This window comes from Zeugodacus cucurbitae, chromosome 4, assembly GCF_028554725.1.
Source record: "Zeugodacus cucurbitae isolate PBARC_wt_2022May chromosome 4, idZeuCucr1.2, whole genome shotgun sequence".
Lineage (NCBI taxonomy): Eukaryota > Metazoa > Arthropoda > Insecta > Diptera > Tephritidae > Zeugodacus > Zeugodacus cucurbitae.
Window position 1 is genome coordinate 34,213,819 of NC_071669.1, and position 21,999 is coordinate 34,235,817.

At 34.9% G+C, this 21,999-nt stretch overlaps 1 protein-coding gene and 1 long non-coding RNA gene across 2 annotated transcripts in view; one reads left to right on the forward strand and one right to left on the reverse strand.

Annotated features, from left to right (window-relative positions):
* Window positions 1-21,999, reverse strand: part of LOC105219944 (cell adhesion molecule Dscam2) — a 134,680-nt gene that overhangs the window by 26,341 nt on the left and 86,340 nt on the right. Inside the window, exons 10-20 of the mRNA XM_054228447.1 lie at window positions 16,969-17,056; window positions 16,644-16,792; window positions 16,449-16,572; window positions 13,621-13,748; window positions 13,379-13,515; window positions 12,362-12,504; window positions 9,442-9,603; window positions 9,054-9,198; window positions 8,551-8,987; window positions 7,768-7,921; window positions 6,195-6,312 (exon numbers count right to left, since the gene is read on the reverse strand). Coding sequence (XP_054084422.1) covers window positions 6,195-6,312; window positions 7,768-7,921; window positions 8,551-8,987; window positions 9,054-9,198; window positions 9,442-9,603; window positions 12,362-12,504; window positions 13,379-13,515; window positions 13,621-13,748; window positions 16,449-16,572; window positions 16,644-16,792; window positions 16,969-17,056 — 1,785 coding nt within the window. The remainder of the gene's footprint in view (window positions 1-6,194; window positions 6,313-7,767; window positions 7,922-8,550; window positions 8,988-9,053; window positions 9,199-9,441; window positions 9,604-12,361; window positions 12,505-13,378; window positions 13,516-13,620; window positions 13,749-16,448; window positions 16,573-16,643; window positions 16,793-16,968; window positions 17,057-21,999) is intronic.
* Window positions 9,670-11,244, forward strand: LOC128921312 (uncharacterized). Its single transcript, XR_008470763.1, has 2 exons — window positions 9,670-10,365; window positions 10,428-11,244. It is a non-coding gene; the product is annotated as an uncharacterized LOC128921312 (long non-coding RNA).

Consider the following 21,999-nt stretch of genomic DNA (forward strand, 5'->3'; position numbering starts at 1 on the left):
AAATAGGATCGATACACACCATCTATTTGTCGACTTTAAAGCTGCTTTCGACAGCACGAAAAGGAGTTGCCTTTATGCCGCGATGTCTGAATTTGGTATCCCCGCAAAACTAATACGGCTGTGTAAGCTGACGTTGAGCAACACCAAAAGCTCCGTCAGGATCGGGAAGGACCTCTCCGAGCCGTTCGATACCAGACGAGGTTTCAGACAAGGTGACTCACTATCGTGCGACTTCTTTAACTTGATGCTGGAAAAAATTATAAGAGCTGCAGAACTAAATAAAGAAGGTACAATCTTCTATAAGAGTGTACAGCTACTGGCGTACGCCGATGATATCGATATCATTGGAAACAACACCCGCGCCGTTAGTTCTGCTTTTTCCAGACTGGATAAGGAAGCGGAGCGTATGGGTCTGGTGGTGAACGAGGACAAGACGAAATATCTCCTGTCATCAAACAAACAGTCAGCGCATTCGCGTCTTGGCTCCCACGTCACTGTTGACAGTCATAACTTTCACGTTGTAGATAATTTCGTCTACCTGGGAACCAGCATTAACAGCAATAACAATGTCAGCCTGGAAATCCAGCGCAGAATCACTCTTGCCAACAGGTGCTACTATGGACTAAGTAGGCAATTGAAAAGTAAAGTCCTCTCTCGACGAACAAAAACCAAACTCTACAAGTCCCTCATCATTCCCGTCCTACTTTACGATGCAGAAGCGTGGACGATGTCAACATCCGATGAGACGGCACTAGGAGTTTTCGAGAGAAAGGTTTTGCGGAAGATTTATGGTCCCTTAAACATTGGCAACGGCGAATACCACAGACGATGGAACGATGAGCTGTATGTGTTATTCGACGACATAGACATAGTCCAGCGAATAAAAAAACAGCGAACAGTTGTTCGAATGGATGAAAGTGCTCCAGCTCTGAAAGTATTCGATGCAGTACCCGCTGGTGGAAGCCGAGGAAGAGGGAGACCTCCATTCCGATGGAAGGACCAGGTGGAGAGGGACCTGGCTTCGCTTGGTATAACCAATTGGCGCCAAACTGCCAGAAGGAGGGATACGTGGCGCGCTGTTTTGGACTCGGCTGTAACCGCGTAAGCGGTGTCTACGCCAGTCAAGAAGAAGAAGTATAACGCGATAAAATATATTATTAAAATAAATACATCCCTGTGTTGGTGACACTGCATTTGGCACTTTTAAATTTTAAAAGATTTAATATTTCTATGAAACAATTTGAATAATTTAAGCTAAATAACCTTGAAAGAGTATGTATGTCTGGTTCAAGATAGTTAGTGGCAAACTTGGCAAACTTTTCAAGCTTTGGCAATGTCTTCCATAGATAGTCAGCAATCTATTAGACATTGTATGGAAATTGATATAATTCAAAACGATTTCCTTCAGAGAAATTCATTTTCATATTTATATGTTTATATGTCTAATGAATTTTTAAAATGCACAATTGTTTGCTGTCTTTAACACTATTCGAGAAAGGTTAGATCTCCGAAGACGCCTATACTTTTACAAAATAAAAAGTGTAGGATTCGTCAAACTTAGTAAAAGCTTTGAACTTTTTATAAATTTCATAAAAATACTTATATTAGTATAAATGACGATTTTGATTCTTGTTACCTTGGGCCCGATGGTTTGAAATACCTTTTCAATAGGATCATGACATATTTTGTTTTAAAGATGTTCAATAAGGAGGCGACCACGTATCATTTCAAGCTCATAAAGCTTATGTGTACTTCCAAGCTTTGCAATTCAAAGCCTTTTAAATATAATTATTTGTAAATAATTTAAGTAAAAACTAGCAAAATGCATTTTTTTTTAATTTTGTGTCAGTAAATTTTAAATAAATGTGGCCAAAAATAACTTACCACAGAGAAGTACTTGTATGAGAGCTGTATTTTATTCTCACCTCTTTTAAATTATCTCATTTACATTAAATAAATTTTTTGCATATAATATAGGACACATTGATATAATATAGCACACATTGATGACATTGATCATTAAATATGTATAGCATAAATAAATAATTTCGCTTTATATAAGACAGCAATATATATAATATTTGCTATTTTATGACTAAAGTTTTACTAAAACTGCGTTTTTCCAAGATGGCGGCTATCTTACCACCGAGAATTCCCCACGAATAAGGTTTTCTACTGTATGTACTGTGCTTTCCAACTGCACATTGATATGAACCTTCAGCGAAAAACGTAAGGCGCCTGCTACATGTTCAGTATTTATCGTGATATTTCCTGTATCGTGATATTTGTTGAACGTTTAGCATGCCAAATTGAATTGGCGAAAACCGAAAACATATAAAGTACCAGAACTAAGCCATACATAAAGCTATAAAAGTAAAATTTGGTACAAATGATTGCACTAGGAAAGGACATATTTAGATGTAAGTTTTTTGAGAAAGTGTGCGTGGCTCCGCCTCCTACTAAGTTTTTTGTACATATCTCGTAAACTACTAAATCTATATCAACCAAAATTTCTAGAGTCGTTTCATTTCGGTACTTCCTTATCTAATCTAAAAATGGAGGAAATCGGAATATAACCACGCCCACCTGCCATAAAAAGGTTATGTTGAAAATTACTAAAAATGCTTTCATTCATTAAGGAAAAACACCAGAAACCTTGAAATTCATTATAAAGATTGTACAGAGGGACTGCACTCAAATTTGTATACAAAATTCAATGAAATTCGGTTCCTAATATTTTCGTAGAATTTTAAGGATATGTTGCCAAAATAAGCCAAATCGGTTCACAACCACGCCTACTTCCCATATACCAGAACTTTGAAGTCGATCTGAATCGTTTTACCTTTACCCTTCTAAAAATCGCCAAAATTTAACCACCAGTTTTCAAGTCCGCATATATCGAAAATGACGACCTCAGTGCTTCTAATAAATTTTTTACCGAAAATATAGGTATGTCACTTAGATATTTTAAAGGAATTCAGAACGAAGATTTTGCTTTTAATAATATGGCTCCGTGCCAAAAATGAGTAAGATCAGGTCATAACTTCCACTAGCTTTCATATACCTAATATTAGGGTTTTCAAACTGTCATTGGACTTTACCATATATATGAAGAATATGTGTGTCAAAATGTGTGTTACATTAATAAAATTAAATAAATAAATTGCGAGAGTATAAAATGTTCGGTTACACCCGCACTAAGTTCTTCCTAACTTGTTTGTAATGCGTTTGATTGGTCTAACGTTGTTTTTTAAATAAAAACATGAAATAATATAAGCGCAAATTTATAATGTGTAATTGGTTTATATAACTATCATCTATACTAATATAAACTTTGGAAAAAATGCTTATCACAACAAATGACTTCTTGTTTAAGCGTGCTTCAATACCATTATAAAACTTTTTATACTCTCGCAACAAAGTTGCTACGAGAGTATAATAGTTTTGTTCACATAACGGTTGTTTGTAACAACTAAAACTAGACGAGTTAGATATAGAGTCATATATACCAAAGTGATATATACTCGTCAAAGTCAGGGTGACGAGTAGATTTGAAGTCCGGATGTCTGTCCGTCTGTCCGCCTGTCCGTCTGTGCAAGCTGTAACTTGAGTAAAAATTAAGATATCTTATTGAAACTTGGAACACATGTTCCTTGGGGCAGTGAGAGGGTTGCTTTCGAAAATCGAACCATTGCCACGCCCACAAAATGGCGAAAACCAAAAACACATAAAGTGTCATAACTAAGCCATAAATAAAGTTATAAAAGTAAAATTTGGAATAAGGAATCGCACTAGGAAGGGGCATATTTGAGTGAAGCTTTTTTGGGGAAGTGGGCGTGGCCCCGCTCCCAAATAGGTTATTTATATATATCTCGCAAACCAATGAAGCTATATTAACCAACCTTTCTGCAGTCGGTTCTCTTATGTATCCCACCACACACCATGAAAATAGTTGAAATCGGATAATAACCACGCCCACCTCCCATAAAAATGTTAGGTTGAAAATTACTAAAAGTGCGTTAACTTACTAACGAAACACGACAGAAACACTAAATTTCACAGAAATAATAGTAGAAGGAAGCTGCACTCAGATTTTTTTACAAAATGAAAAATGGGCGTGGCATCGCCCACTTATGGGTCAAAAACCATATCTCAGGAATTACTCGACAGATTTCAATGAAATTCGGTATATAATATTCTCTTTACATCCTGATAACACGGATAAAAAATGAGCGAAATCGGTTCACAACCACGACTACTTTTCTTATAACTCAAATTTGAATTCCATCTGATTCCTTCACTTTATCATGTATACATAAGGAACCAATGAAGATAGTCGAATAAAACTTTACACATATCATCTCTGACTTCACTTGTGAAAAAATTGTCGAAAACGGACTATAACTTTTCAAGGCTCCAGATATCGAACATGTTGAACTCAGCGCTTAAGAATAAATTTTAACCGAAAATTTGGATAAACCTCTCAGATAATTTAATGTAATTCAGAGGAAATTGTTTTCTTCTAATAGTGTTCTGTAGCATATATATACCATATACCTAATCATAGGTTTTTCAAAAATACGGTGGGCTTTATTCCGCATATATGTATTCATTAATATGTGAGATATCTTAGCAAAATTAAGTGAGCGTATAGTCTTGGATATAGTGTACCCTGCTGGTGAAAATGAAAGAATTACCTCATAGTATATATTACGATCTTCGTTATTAAACTTTATGCCGAATTTATGGGTAAATTTTGTATGTTTGTAAGTTTCTTCAATAAATTGCGAGAGTATAAAATGTTCGGTTGCTTGTTAAATTATTCAATTTGGACATTTCATTCGAAAGATATTACAAGTTTAAAATTGTAAGATATTTGAAAAATGTCCCATAACGGGACAACTCTACAGGCAAAGTTGATAGCACATTAACTGTCAAATCGATAGCTTATTATTATTTATTTGAACTACAGTAATCCCCGCTTAAGTGTCCCTTCTTAACATGTAAGACTTTTGAGACACTTAAGCGGGATTTATTTAAGTGCCTTTCCCGAGGTAGTTACCAAGCATTTTCTCAAATACTACGTTCTAATATATTTTCTTTTAGAATGAAAGTCACATCTATTTCTTATTAATAACAATAAATATGTAAAAAAAAAAAACATTATCAAACTATATATATGTTTTCCTTTTAACAATTCTCAGTGCATTCAATGTCAAAAATATTGAAAGGCACTTAAAAGAGGAAAATTGCAAACAATTTTGTATTTTTAGCGGGGGATCACTGTACTGCATTTTTAGTACAAAAATATTTTATCAGTATATTACAGATTTCCATAATTTTTCCAGAATATTCATTGTGCTAATTTCAGTAAAAATAAGACGCTACCACTCTGAATATTTGGGGAAAATGAAAAATGATCAAAACGAAACACCAGTTCTTTTCAGAACTAAACCCTTATTATTATTATCTTAATATGTTGTACGGTTTAATTATTCAAACAGCTTAGTGACTAGAGTAGTTCTTATAATTTTTCAAATACATTTTTATAGCTATTAAGCAAATAATTTAGCACTTTGTACCAAGACAGTTAAATTTGTTTTCATTTTAAAAATCTCAAATGATCTACATAGATCTCAACTTTCTGGAAATACCCTGCAGAGGGTATCAAAAACCCGTCGTCATGGAGAATCTTCATCAGAAACTGAAAATCGTTTCTCAAATCAAAGAAAATACGCATCGTAATGGCGATGGAGAGTCGAGTAACGAGCGCTCGCTTTAAGGACTTCTCAAGCACATGCGCGATTATCGAGCAATCGCAGCCGTTTGCTGAACAAAATTTCAGAACCTCCAAATACGCGCTCGAGAATCGCGTGTGCAGCGGTTTAAAGAGCAAAATATTAGTCGTCGATCCCAACGCCTTCATGATCAGAGAGAAAGACAATGGACATCAAAGACTAGAAGTCATAATCAAGTTTTAACTCATTACTAAAAAATATTTCGTTGATGAATTTTCTTCATTTTACTCTTTTCTAATGACCTCACGCAAAAAGTAGGAAGTACATACATACATATGTATGGAAGCCGGAGCGGGCTTACATATGTAGACATATAAGTATGTATATAAAAGGGGGTCAACTAGATTAATTAGTTTCGGAAACTCATTTGAAAATTTAAATTCTTTAAACACTTACCTGACCAAATGCATTGCTAGCTTGGCATATATAAATCCCAGTATCTTGTCGATATGTATGTGATATGCCCAATTCGGAGACCATCCCATCATCTAATATCTGATCCCGAATTGTATACCTGAATGAAAACTGCATGAGTAACAATTGAAGCACTTAACTTAAAGGCTTTAGCAACACTGGAAATCGAAAATTAAAATTTGAATAATTAACTTAACAAGTACAGTGAAACCTCTACTGGCGGGCAACTCCAATAAGCGGACACCTCTCTGAACCCGAAGTAACCCACGATTACCATAAATAACCCAAAAATTATCCTTATATCTTTATAAAAAACTACACTATAAAACTACAAACTACGTTAGTTTTTTGCATTTTCCGGAAAAGTTAAATATTGAATTTAATGAATCGTAAAACAGATTTCATTTTCGTGCTCAGGAGGCCAAAATACATGGGTGTATTGCATTTCAAAAAAAATCTGAAACGTAAAAAGTGCTGGGCAGTACCGGGTTAACCGGACAAAAATTTAGGAACCAAGTTTTACTTTGCGTTTCCAGCGGGTCAATTAAGAGTTTAAACTTTTTCGACATCAAATGGATGGTTGGAAAAAAAGGCGAAAACGACGTAATATGAATCTGCTGAGGTTAATCCCGAGGATGTTCATCAATTCAAACAAAAGCTACCAGACATGTTATTAGGCTACAGACCAGAAGATATATTTACCGCAGATAAAACTGGACCTTTTTCCGTGCTTTGCCTTGCAGAACGAAAAATGCGTTTGCGATAAGTTATCGAAGGAAAAATTAAGAGAGCTATTGTGTGCCAATATGGCTGGATATAAAGAAAAACCGTTAATGGTATGAGAAGCAGCATGCTCACGCGCAATGTAAGAAGCCTGTCAGTTGCAAGTCAATTCAGAAGCATGGATGTCTCGTGAAATTATGTTTGAGTGGCTACCAACTTTTGATAAAAATTGACTCTCAGATGAGAAAAGTTTGAATATTTTTGGATAAAGCCACAACTCACACTCGAGATATTAAACTCACTAACATAAAGTTGATATTTTTACTTGCTAATATAACATCAATTTGTCAGCCCCTTGTCAGCATTATTGAGAATTTCAAATGTCACTACAGATGCAATATTATCAAACATATTTTGGCAAGAAGTAGTTTGTGTATAAATTTTAGTAACATGAATGAATAAAATCCACTTTTATAAGCGGACCTCCCCATAAGCTTACAAAAATTGTGGAACCGTCAGCATCCGCTTGTGGGAGTTTTCACTGTATATAAGTAAGAAGCGACCTGCACAACTGATAAAGAAGCATTTCAGAACTAAACTTGATCCTCACGAAACACCAAAAAACAAAAATATACAACAATTAAAAATTTCTACTGGCTTTTCACCCTTGTGATTCTAATAATCATACTTTATTCATTTTAATAATAAGCTAATGAAAGAATTTGACTTTGAATTTAACTTTACGTATGAAAGAAACATAAATAAAACAATAATAATTTTTATAAATTATTAAATCAATAGACATAACAAAATTTACATTTTGTTAATTTACCTGGAATCCAACGATTCATCCAAAAATTGTTGTGTAGCATGTATTTTCCATTTGATATCGATAGGATTGTCACCTTGAACATTACATTGAATGTGAACCTGCTTCCCTTTCGCAACCGAAATTTGCTTAGTTTTCGTTTGAAAGTAGGCAGGTACTAAAATTACAAAATAATTTAACTTCTTCATTGAGTTTCAACATAATTAAAAAGTGACTATTACTTCAAATAATATATGTATATATATAATAAAATAAATACTTAAATTTATTATTACTACTAGGTATGTACATATATACTATGAACGCAAACTAAATTTCACAAAATATGGCTTCGGTGCCAATATTATTTATAAAAAATGTTGTATTTAATTAATTTAATTTAAATATGTATCTTATTTGTTATTCGTCATATACATAACTCTTAGTTTATGGATAAGATTATCAGTTAAGGTCCGGATGTCTGTCTGTTAATGAATCATGTGAACCATATGAACCATGTATCTAAGCACCATGAGAGAAAGCTAAAAAAAATTGTTCAAAGTATCATTCTAAGGAGGTGTATCTATGGGTAATTGTTTTTTTTGTGGAAAGTGTACATGGCCGCTAATAAGTTTTATTACATTGTTTCTACAAAAATTGTATATTTATACATAATAATTATGCACATGTGAATTGCTTTAATACTTTTAAGCATTTAATTTGACGGTGTGTAAATATACACTTAGGCTTAATATACACTTAGTGTACGATATATGTATATATATGAACTGAATATGAATAACATACCATTCACTTTTAGAAAAATTACTTTGCTCACTCCAGAACCGATGTTGTTTTTTGACTCACAGAGAAAGTGGCCCTGTGACTCCTTGCTTATTTTCTTGAAGTATATTGTTCCATTGGGAAACAGCTGTACAGTAGGTTCATACAAAAAATCTTTATATTCTCCCGGAGTAGGGCCAATTGCTTTTTTCCATGTAATTGTTGGCTTCGGATATCCAGAAGACTGACAGTGAAGTAAAACATCTTGTCCAGCCTGTGCGCTGGAGTCTTTGGGTTCCAATATCCACTTTGGGGGGACATTCACTGTAAGCGGTACTGTGAAACGTTCCAAACCGGCAACATTACTGGCAATACATGTGTAGTTGCCCGAATGTTCAGAAGTAATGTGTTCTATCACCAAACTGGCAGAGTATTCGTCTAATCGGCGAAATACCTCATTCCTGCAAACCAATTAAAACCAACAAGCTCATATTTATGTTTCACGAATCAATAGATTGTTCTCTTACCCTGTTCCTATTAATGGTTTTCCATTACGTTCCCAACGAAAGCTCACTGGCAAATCTCCCTCCAGTATTTGGCATGAAATCGCAGCCCGCATTCCTTCACGCAACATATTTGTCATCGCCTGGATTGGCATTATTTTTGGAGGAACTGCAATTTAAAAATATTTTTAATCCTAAATACATACACATGGTTAATTTGAGGGAAAACACTGTTTTACTAAGATAAGTTAAGAGTTATAAATGAATAAAACATGAATTTTTGTATGTAGTTTTGTAAAAATTATAAATGTGTACTGTTAACAAAATTATCCTTATTGATTAGTTACTTGACAGTAAGTGAAAAGAATTCCGATAAGGAAATCCGATATTCCTTAATCTAATTAATATTTACCTAGAACTTGAATCTCCACGTTGCGGCGGGACGTTTGCTTCTGTTTATTTTGAGCCATGCAGGTGTAAGTGCCCGCATCTTCTAGTCGCTGAAGTTGCTCTATTATTAGAGTGCCGTTGTTATATGCACGTTGCCTGCGATTTATAGGTAGAGTTTGACCATCTTTTGAACGCATTGAATTCCGCCATTATTCAAAATAAATTAAGAAAATCCGAAAAATTACTTAGCGGGTATAGAAGTTTTCTAAACAAAGCAATAATTGTAGATTTTTATATTTTTATTTTTTTTTTCGATATCGATCATCTTTTAATAATATCATATGAACATACCCTACAAGACGGAGCTAACTCATACACCACTACACATGCAATGTTTTTCAGCTTTTACCAACACATACACAATAATAACTTTTTGTAGTTAAATGGCTATCTCGGTAGTTAGAGTGGCAACATTCATTAACCCTAATTTTTGTATGTATGTATAAGAGAGAGATGCATGTACTACAATGAACCGTTCAAAATAACCGCAATGACCGCCATTCATATGAAATGGAAATTTGAAGTGAGTGGATGTAGGTTAGGCTAAGGTGTAGATCTCCGCAATTGCAGAAATTCTCACTGAGACAAATTCGACTGTCCATTGTGACACCCGTGCTAAACAGTGTCTCCTATGATGGCCTTGAATCTACACAATGGATAGTTAAAATAAGCTGTCATCGATTGGATAACTGCTATAGACAAGGCAATCGAACAAACTTTACAAATTTTCATACGAACTGGCAGCACTGAAATCGAATTGTCTATACTTGGTCGCACTGAACTCTTTGACAGTTTGCTTACAAAACAATTTAATTTTCAAAGTTGAAAAAGACAGAATCATTTCATGTTATAAACGAAAATGGAAAACAATGAGTATTTTAATTTGGTAAGAAAGTTATTTTAATCATAAGTTATGTATTGTGTTTATATTAATAAATTATTGTGCAGGTTTCTCAGTATTTACAAAATGAAGAGGAGCTTATGATTGGGAATGCTGGTATACTATCATTTTGAGATGAAATGGCATCTAGATCCTGCTCGGAACCTTCATCAAGCTCTGAGGAATGGGATAGGGAGGAAATCAATAAATGCCAAAACTTTTGTGAAGTCATTGAAGGCTATGGCGAGAATGAATTCAAATCGCACATGCGATTGCAGCGTTCGACCGTGGAATTTTAATAGGCGTGTATTTATGGACGTATATTTTCATTTTAATGGCTTTACAAATTTATTTTAATATTTTACATTCAGAGGAATATACAAATAGCATTGAGCCCAAAACAAATACTGGTGGAAGAGAAATTGTACCACATTGAAAAAAAATTTATATTTATATTTCGTATATGAATAACACCGTCACTTTCGGCAGCTTGCTAGTTTTTTTGGAATGTCTTCTTCAACTGCTTGGACTAGGTAGCATTTTAGTAGCCCCTTGGATTCTACCAACATCCATGTTTTACGTTTTCTGCAACAAATTTAATTTTTATTCAAGTTTTTTATTCTATAAATTCAATACAAAAATGCTTACGATTTATCTTCTGCCTGCCATTTTCAATTACAAATTTGTGTATAACCATTTTTATTATTTTGACAGTAATTTGTCCTTTGAGCCATTCACAATAGTAAAATGGTTCTAAAATGTGTAAAACAAAACTTGGTAGCACTCAGCAAGCGACGATAGAATTTTTAATGAGGTATTCGCATACTCTCCTGCACGAATTCAACTAGATAACTTTGTTGTTACTTTCACATGTAAAATTTTTGACAGACGAGCAGCGCCCAAAGATACCGAGCAGATGGCACCTAGAGTAACAGAGCTCGAAAAAACAATATTGAGGCGCAGAAGTTGTTTATACTGCTTCTGATTATTTGCTGCTTTATGAAAATGTTAAATACCATACTAATTTATAAATGTAAATACCTCATAATCTATACTTCTATTTTAAAGTGGAAAGATTTGTATGTATGTTTTTAATGAATAAACTCAAAAACTACTGTGCCGATTTCAAAAAATCTTTCACCATTGGAAAGTTACATTCACCCCTAGTAACATAGGCTATATTTATTGCTAGAATTTCAACTTTCTGGAAATAGTTCCCAGGCGAGGGTATCAAAAAGACTCCGTGATGGAGAATCTTAATCTGAAACTGAAAATAGTCTTGCAAGTCATTCTCTACGCAATGCAATCGCGTGGCAGAGAGTCGAGTAAATTTCAAAAACTCCCAAGTACTCGCTTGAGAATCGAGTACAGAGCGTGTACAGCGGCTTGAAAAAAAATATTAGAAATATACAAGCTCGCACTAGGGCGTCAAACTCTGAGCGCTCCCAACGCCTTCATAATCAGAGAGAAAGACAACGGGACAACTTTTGAAATGTTTATTTAACCCCGTGCGAAACAGGAGCGATCTGCTAGTATTAAATAAATCAATTAAATTAATAAAACAAAAATAAAACAATAATTAACTTTTTTTAATTTTTAAACGAAAAAGTATGTGACCTATAGAAAGAAACCAGAGACCATTGAACAAAATTTAAGTAACGAAATGGTGACCCAACAAATGACCAATACATTTACTTCCTGTGATTAAAGGGTGACCTTGAAAATGATAAATCGAACAATCTCCACTCTGCTAACCACAGAGTGACATATGCCTTTTCAAAACAATAGAAAAATTAGAGCAGAAAGGCATATGGAGCATTGGTACCAAAATCAATGAGAGAGAGCGAGCAAGATAATCACACCAAATGTCGCAAAAGAGGAGAAATGGTAACTTTTTTCCTGCTGCTAGAACAAGAGACACCAATAAAATAATACAAGGTTTTTTACTGGTAACCAATACACCATAAGATAAGTAACTCTACTCGTCTTGCAGGGTACTTACCACGTTCCCAATGAATTTTATCTATCGGATAACCAGCTACGGGGCATGTCACTATTAAATCCGAACCTGATATGCCGGTTATTTTAGGCATTTCTCGTATATATGGAAGCCCGTAGATATTCACCTTAGCACTATGAGATACCCTGAAATATTGCAAAGAGGGTGTGTTAATTTTTATTTTATTTCGATAAACCTGACAATAAAAAAAATGCTTACCAATTACATGTACTTATATAAATATGAAATTTAAAATACTCAAACATAAAATCGGAAGGGGGGGCTTGTTGCTATAAAAGTTCTACTTCTGGTCACTACTTATCGTATAATTTTACATCACAATTATGGGAAGTAATCACCCGATTATAACCTTTTTTGCTCTGAGCCTCACTAGTCTCTCTTAATTTCAATCAAATAACTGAGACATTTACCGATATTTTCGGAAAAATAATTATACATAGTCACTGAGTTCTTTATATTTGATAACTATGGCTTTGAAAACTTATCTTCAGATTTTTGAAAAATTTTAAATGAACGATTCCACATGTCCAATGCAGTATTTCTATAAAGTTTAACATATGTATATAAAACTATATGTGAAGTAAATAAATAAAATTGTGTAAAAATCTATATTTTAAAGCTTTCTGAAAAATTGTGTGTTTTAATTAAAACTTCTATGACTCGGAATCTCTCTAACTCGAAGTCTTTTTGTGGACTATGGTGATTCTACTTAAGGAAGTTCAACTGAACTTACAACAAAAAAAAATATATTTGTATTTTGTTTTTTAACAATAATTCGTTTTTGAGCAATTTTTACCCTTCCGAATGGTGTAAATGTGTAAAAACAAGCGCACAAATATAGCGAACAAAGAAATGACCAATCGAATACAGCTAATATTAGTTCTAACAACGGTCATCGGACATTGAAATGTTCCGAAATGTAACCATCATTAACTAGTATATGTGAGAAATAACAAAGCGGAAAACACGTTTAGATTACCGTTATTTGAAAATACATACTTTCCAATGGAATTTTGTGCTGTACAAGCGTACTCTCCGCCATCTTCCTCCTTAACATTTGATATGTTCACATGACTGATAACATCATCATGAATGGTTACATATTGACCAACCAAAAACCGAGAGTTGTCCGGAATCTGAAATAGAAGTTATTGACATTATAATGAAAGGAGAATAACATCTAACGATTATATCCGTGATCAGTGATGCTTTCAACATGATGTTTTCAATTCGATACTTACCGGAAATCCATCTAGTGACCATGTAAATTGAGGTAAAGGGTTTCCAGTTGCTACGCACTTTAGCGATACAGTGGGTCCTGGTTGCAATGTTTGCTCCGAAAACCAATAAAGTAGCTCTGGAGATGCATCTAAATAAAGTTGATACCGTATATCATATACATTAAGTTAAGTTCGAAGATAGGCGTAATCGGACCACTGCCACGCCCACAAAATGGCAATAACCGAATACACATAAAAGCTATAACTCAGCCATAAATTAAGCTACTGGAGTAAAATTTGGTATGAAGGATCCCACTATGAAGAGGCATATGTGGATGTAATTTTTTTGGGGAAGTGGGCGTGGCCCCGCCATCTACTAAATTTTTTTTTGTACATACATATCTCGCAAACTACTAAAGCTATAAAAAGGAAACTTTCTATAGTCGTTTCTTTTAGGTACCACCTTATATAGTCCAAAAATGGAGGAAATCGGATTATAACCACGCCCACCTCCCATGCAACGGTTATGTTGAAAACTACTAAAAATGCTTAAATTCAGTAAGGAAAACCACCAGAAGCCTTAAATTTCATTATAAAGATGGTATAGAAGTGCTGCACTCAAAATGGTATACAAAATTTTAAATGGGCGTGGTTCCGCCCACTTATGGGTAAAAAACCATACCTCCGAAACTACTCGACCAATTTCAATAAAATTCATAATTCGGTTCTTAATATCTTCCTAGCTTCCCAATGATATGTTGTGAAACTAGTCCAAATCGGTTCACAACCACGCCTACTTCCCATATACCAGAAGTCGGTCTGAATTGTTTACTTTACGATATATAAAGTTAGTACTAGTGAAACAAATTTTCCAAAAATACTGTATTTAAAGAGTGACATCGCCCTTCTAAAAATCGTCGAAATTGGTCCATAAGTTTTCAAGACCCCAAATATATCGAATATGAGGACCTCAGTACTTCTAACAAATTTTTTACCGAAATTATAGTTTAGTCTCTCAGATATTTTGAGGGAATATGTTTCTTCTAATAATATGTCTTCATGCCAATGAGTGAAATAGGGTCACAAATTCGTCTATCTCCCATATACTAAATATTAAGGATTTCAAACTTTCAATGAACTTTATACCATATATGTGAGTCAAATTGTTTGTTATATTAATAAATAAATTGCGAGAGTATAAAATGTTCGGGACACCCGAACTTTGCCCTTCCTTACTTGTTTTTGTTCAGTATTATTTGGCATTTCATCATGGAAAGACTTACGCCTGAACAACTTTATTACGAAAATTCTCGTTCTGTAAAGAAAGTGTTACGCGCGCTTCGGTCGACTTATAGTCAACCATATCTGGCTCAATGGGTTTGTAAACAAGCAAAATTGACACATTTGGGACGAAGAGCAACCTGAAGGCATTTAAAAAAAACCGTTTGGTAGAATTATCAGTCCATATTTCTTAAAAAGTTATGTGATGCCGTCAATGGTGACTGTTATCGCGCAATGATAACAGACTTTTTGATGCCTGATATTGATTTCAACAAGACGGCGCCACTTTACACACATCGCATCAATCAATGGATTTACTGAAAGAACACTTTGGTGGGCAGATAATTTCACGTTTAGGACCGGTTGATTAGCCACCAAGATCGGCCTTAACGAGACCAGGTGTAGGAAACAGCAGGGCATTAAGCGCCCGGCAATTGGAGATCATCGGGGGAAAGCTTCCAACGAGTCTCCTCCCAAGGGACGATATCATCAAAAAGGTTCACTTTGTGAGACAGTTCTGTGCAATAAAAGGGAATGGGAGGACTCATCTCTCAAGGAACTCATAAGCAAAAGCACACAACGATGGTACACGGACGGAATCTAGACAGCAGTTGGTATAGCACCGGGATAACGGGGCCACGCCTCAAGCTGACTTTATCCATGGGTCAATTCCCCAGCATTTTCCAATCATGCCGTCTATGCCATTACCAAAAGTGCAGAGGTCATATTAGACAGGAACTAACATAATGAGCGCATAGCCATTATCAGTAATAGCCAAGCAGCTCTTCCGGAAATGTCATCCTTTGACGTAGATTCGGGACTGGTTATGGAAGATGTAGGCAAACTGAACAGAATTTGGTATAAAGGTATACAAGGTAATGAACTTGCGGACCAACTGGCAAGGAAGGCCGCGGCTACCAGGCCAGAGCCCTTCATCGCAATTGGTCGGCACGTTCTTGGTAACCGATTACCGGAAGAGGAATTGGCAAGCAGGAATCGCTGCTGGCTGCACATGCAGGGACTTCGCCACTCCAAACTGTTTCTCGGAGGATACAATCTGAAAAGAATCAAACAGTTAATTGCGCTCCCCAGGAACAAACTGAGAAAACTAGTGGCACTCTATGCCAGCCACTGCAGACTACGGTGTCATCCTCACAAACTGGAAATCTACTCGTCGGATATTTGCCGATTCTGCAATTTGGTAGCGGAGACACCAAAGCACTTACTCCTTGACTGCCCAGCGATCGCGAATAAAAGGGGACAGACAACTGAGGCTTTGTATCCCCAAAGAGGTAGTATCGCATCCATCAGACCTGGAATACTGTAAAGGTTTCTTAACGTGACGGGGTAAGAAGGATTACTGTGATAACTGGAGAGGGTACAATAGACCTTAGGTTGCTGTGCAATCTTCAGTATGTAATCTAATCTAATGGAAAGTAGACACTACTTTTGGGCAATATACCATCTAATGTGACATGTTTCCACAAGATTCCGTTCAGATATTAATACAAAAATGTAACAACATTAAATTAAAAACTTAATTTTGCTGTTTTGGTGTTTTAATTTACCTCCCAGTTGTAATTCAGCTGTCGACTGAATTTGCTCCCACTCATTTGAAACAAAGCACTGATACATTCCTGGATCGTCCTTTTGCACTTTCTTAATTATCAGTCTTGGTGGGTCAGTTAGTATCTGCAAAATAACTCAATTGGTACATGCATACGTTCTATATATAACATGAAATTTTTGATCTTTCAACTTACCTCTACCCGATTGTCACGCAATATTGGTTTTCCGTCATGTAACCAATTGACGTCATGCACCGGATGTCCGGACACAATACATTGAAATTGCGCATCCTTGTCAACATCTACTGTTTGTACCTGAGGCTGCAGATGAGCTGTTAAAGGTGCTGTAAAAACATTGAGAGGAATTGTAATCATTAAAAATCCTAAGCGTAAAGTACAAGTGATAATATTGAATATTAATATTTGTAGTAGTGACTCTAGTAAATTATATATTTATCTTTTTATTAGTTATTTAAATTTGAGTATAAATTAGTATTTCTATGGTGGACTTAGTACTTACCCGTCACCGTTAATGACACTTGAATTGTTTCCTCACCGGCAGTGTTGTTAACCCAACAAAGATATTTTCCACTATCTTCTAGACGGGCCTAGGTTAGTACCAAAAGAAATAAATCAAATTTAAGACATGGTTGTATACACATACATATTTAGAATCATATTCAATACTGTAGCAAATTAATTAGAAATCATCATAAACACCTGCTACTGTACTATATGCATTCTTTGAGAGCCTTAACAAGTGTGCTATGAACTGATCAATGTGCCATTACATTTAAATTTCATTTTGGTCCACACACATTAAAACCTTGCAATAAATCAACTCATATAAAATTATGGCATTACATAATGAATTAAATAATTAACCCGAATGCCCGAATTAAAATGATTTTTTTTTGTGTTGCAGCACAAATAAACACTGCATTTACTACATTTAGAGCACGGATAACTAGTGTGGGATAACCTGCATGTTTCTTTTCCTCCCCATTCCTCCCAGTGATCAAATCGCCGGTTCTCCAACATATGTTATTTTAGGGGAGATTGATTCAAACGACGTCGTAAGAGCTGGTGATGATGGAGTCGACGGTAAAGAACCGGAGATGACTCCATTGTTGAAACGAGTAATAGCGAGCGACCTCTTGTTCCTGCTGTTTGAGTTGCGTCAAGAGTTTGTTAGCAATATTGAATTGAAATCTTATTAGTGGCATATGTTTTTCTTCACATAATTTGTATACTCTCGCAAAGAAAGTTGCTAAGAGAGTGTTATAGTTTTGTTCACATAACGGTTGTTTGTAAGTCATAAAACTAAACAAGTTAGATATAGGGTTATATATATCAAAATGATGAGGGTGACGAGTGGAGTCAAAATGAATGTCTGTCTGTCGGTCCGTCCGTCCACCCGTGCAACGGATAACTTGAGTAAAAATTGAGATATCTTGACGAAACTAGGTACACATGTTCCTTGGGACCGTAAGAAGGTTGCTTTCGAAAATGGGCAAAATCGGACCACTGCCACGCCCACAAAATGGCGAAAACGAAAAACTCGACAGATTTCAATGAAATTCTGTATATGGGTGATTCTACGATAAGAGGTAACTTGTGCGGCAATCAGTTTCAAGTATTGTTTTTGTCCTGTATGTTGCTATTTTTTTTAATGAATCGCATAATATTAATGTAGTGTATTAAATAACATTACAATTTACTGCATAATTAACACAATTTTTTCTGAAATTCCTTACAAAGTCTAAAAAAGTATCTCCCCTGACTTGTCCCCTTGCTACTTTATATTTAACTTTCGGACAATGCATATATTTTTTGTATGAGATGCTAAACCTAAACTGAGTTCAATCGGAAGTAAAATAATTAAAATTAGATATTGTTAAATAAAAAACAAAATTATTTTGTTTATTTCATTCAATTTTTAAAATTAACTTTTGTCTCGATTTTTTTATGTATCTACCCTGCCAAATTTTGTTCTGTTTGTACGACATAAATTCAAAGGCGGTCGCATTAAAAAAGTGCTTAAGGGCTCGTTTCAGCCTGAAGTTATCAATACTAATCGCGAAATCCGTTTGAACGCTGTAGTTTTTTAGTTTTGCGGTCCGATTGTGCGGTGTACTGGATTCGCAAACTGATTTTGTCTCTCCCCTGGCAATTCATACAAAGAATACGATTAATTTAATTTATTTGCCTTTATTATCTTTAATTACTATTTTATTTATTAAAGTGAAATAAATAATTAACCCAAAAAATAATTCAGTCAATTAAAACAATTAAATTTTTCATGAAAACGTCTCTCCCCTGCCGTATTTGCCCTGGCAAAATAACTGACAGGGGAGAGATTTACAGACCAGGGGAGATACTATTCATCATGACAGCCAGACCGGAAGTCGTGAGCTGCTTGAGTCTTGATACTTTCTTGCGTGAACTTCTGAACATGACCCCTTCCCGCGTCCAGCCATCACCAGCATCAACAAAACTAAAAATATTAGCCTCGCAATCCAACGCAGAAATCTGAACATGACCCCTTCCCAGCGTCCAGCCATCACCAGCGTCAACAAAACCAAAAATATTAGCCTCGCAATCCAACGCAGAATCGCTCTTACCAACAGATGCTAGTTTGGACTGAGTGGGCATTTAAGTGTTAAAGCCCTCTCTCGATGAAACAAAACCAAACTCTACAAGTCTCTTATCATCCCCGTTCTGCTTTATGGTGTAGAAGCATGGACGATGTCAACATACGATGAAACGGCACTAGGAGTTTTCGAGAAAAAGGTTTTGTGGAAGATTATGATCCTTTGAACATTCCAAAGGGAATACCGCAGATGATGGAACGATGAGCTGTACGAGTTATACGACGACGCTGACATAGTTCAGCGAATAAAAAGACAGCGGCTACGCTGGCAAGTCGTGTTGTCCGAATGGACGAAAACACTCCAGCTTGGAAAGTGTTCGATGCAGTACCCGCCGGAGGAAGCCGAGGAACAGTAAACCCTCCATTCCGTTGGAAAAACCAGGTAAACAGTGACCTGGTTTCTATCGGTATTTCCTATTGGCGGCAAACAGCAAAAAGGAGAGATGACTAGCGCGCGCAAATAGATTCGCCTATAATCGCATAATCGGTGTATACGCCAAATATGTATATATGTAATGTATATATAAATAAGATCAGGTTGACCAGACTCTCCCTATGCCAAATCTTCTTTTGAAAGGGCAGAGGATATACATATTACGTCTTTAAAAAGTCAGAAATGCTTTTGGAAGATCTTAAGATTTTATATTTAATATTTGTTTCGTTAATTTAGGATAGAGAGTGAATTTATATATTTGTTATTTTAATTTTATGGTTTATTCATCTAGGAAAGAGAGTACCTTTAATTTGTATTACTATTTTAAATTTATTTTTTGCTTTTGGTTAAATTATTATCCACCATAAACTTTACGTCTCTCCCCTGGCCGATGTATTTACCCTGGTCGTCGAAAAAGTAATAAAATATGTATTAAGTGCCTTGCCCTTACGTGAGAAGATAAATAAAAGGGACAAAAATCATAATATAGAGGTTTCGTGAAAAAATCCAAAGTTTTTCTTTGGCCGTTTTCTCTATGCAATTGAAACCTCTTATCGTAGAATCACCCATATAATATTTTCTTGACATCCTGATGACATGTGTGGAAAATTGATGAAATCGGTTCACAACCACGACAACTTCCTATATAACTCAATTTTGAATTTCATCTTATTCCTTCACTTTATAATACAGTGGAACTTCCATAACTCGAACTTCTATAACTCGAAGATCTCCATAACTCGACCCCTTGAATTGGCAATAGCGTTTAGAACCTAATTGCATACAAATTTCCTTCCCTAACTCGAATTTCTATAACTCGAACTCTTGAATTGGCAATAGTAGTCAAATTTCATACAAATTTCCTTACATAAATCGAACTTTTTGGTCAGGGCATAATACAAAATTTAAAATTTTACTATCGCGACAGAATTTTAAAAGAGTCCCTCTATATTGTACGGATACGAACAAAAAATATGATATTACACTTATGGATTGCATAAATCATCTAACAAAGGCATGGGTTATAGATGTCAAGAACCAAACAATAGCAAACTGTAACAAACGAAATTACAAAATAAATATTTAAAGGTATGTACATAAAAATTTTGCGAAGTAAATATGTATAAATGTATAAAACTATATTTTACAGCTTTTTGAAAAAATTATGTTTTAATGAAAATTTCTATAACTCGAAGTTTTTTTGTGCATTATGGTGATTCGAGTTAGAGAAGAGTTCCACTGTATATGTATACATAAGGAACCAATGAAGATAGCGAAATAAAACTTTACGCAAGTACTGTAAATTGTCGAAATCGAGACTATAACTTTTCAATTCCCCGGATATCGAATATGAAGAACTCAGTGCCTTATGGTAATTTTACACCGAAAATATCGGTAAATCTCTCAGATATCTTAATTTAATTCAGAGGAAATCTTTTTCTTCTAATAGTGTGTCTCTGTACCAGAAATGGTTAAAATCGGGTCATAACTCTCATATACCTAATATAGGATTTTCAAAAATACGATGGACCTTATCGGTTAATATGTGAAATATCTTAGAAAAATTAAATGAGCATATACTCTTATACCATTGACAGACTTCGGAATTATCTTAGTTAACTCCGTTTGCTAACTCCCATTTAATCCTCAAAATTTTAGAGAGTTAGTGGGAGTTCGTGGCATTTTCGTTGGCAACATTGTTAAACATGGCCGTGATTAGTGATTTTGTACTAATTGTGCGGCTAACAACCGCAATATTTGCTTTCTATCCAATTTTATTTTTTTCACCAAGCACATTTTTACATTGAGTACCTTAAATAACGAAAATCGGGGATTTGTAAGCAGTCGGTTTAGCAAGAGTTTGTAGAAAGAGTTAAAAATCAAATAAAATCGTGGTAAAGAGATTACTTAACCCTTAAACGCCTGGCTGATCTTACAGGAACCACCCGCCAACTTTTGAAAAAATTTCATGTTTGAACATGCATTTTTAAATACAGTACTTTTCGTTTCGTGGTCAAATTTTAAATACAGTACTTTTCGTTTAATTGACCCTATGGTTAATTGGTTTCCCCGTGTAATTGAACGGTGTTATCGGACAAAAAATATAACATATGAAAGCACACGTAAATTTAATTTTACGGATAATTTGACTCGGGTAAATGGTTTTCCCGCTTAGTTGCTTCAAAAGATATGTCATCAAAAATAATTATTCTTTTAAATTTCCCCGGTTAATTCCACCAAATATTGTTGAAAAAAACTAATATTCTAATCAACACTGTATAATTTTTTAATAATAAATTTGAAAAACAAATATATACATATGTATGTACATTAATAGATACATAGATTACATAGTACATAATATAGTTATTGCATTTTTTCCTTTAAGGATAAAAAATATTCAATATAACATGTACATATGCATTATCCTTTAAGGGGTTAGGTGAGTTTCAGAGGTTGAAAAC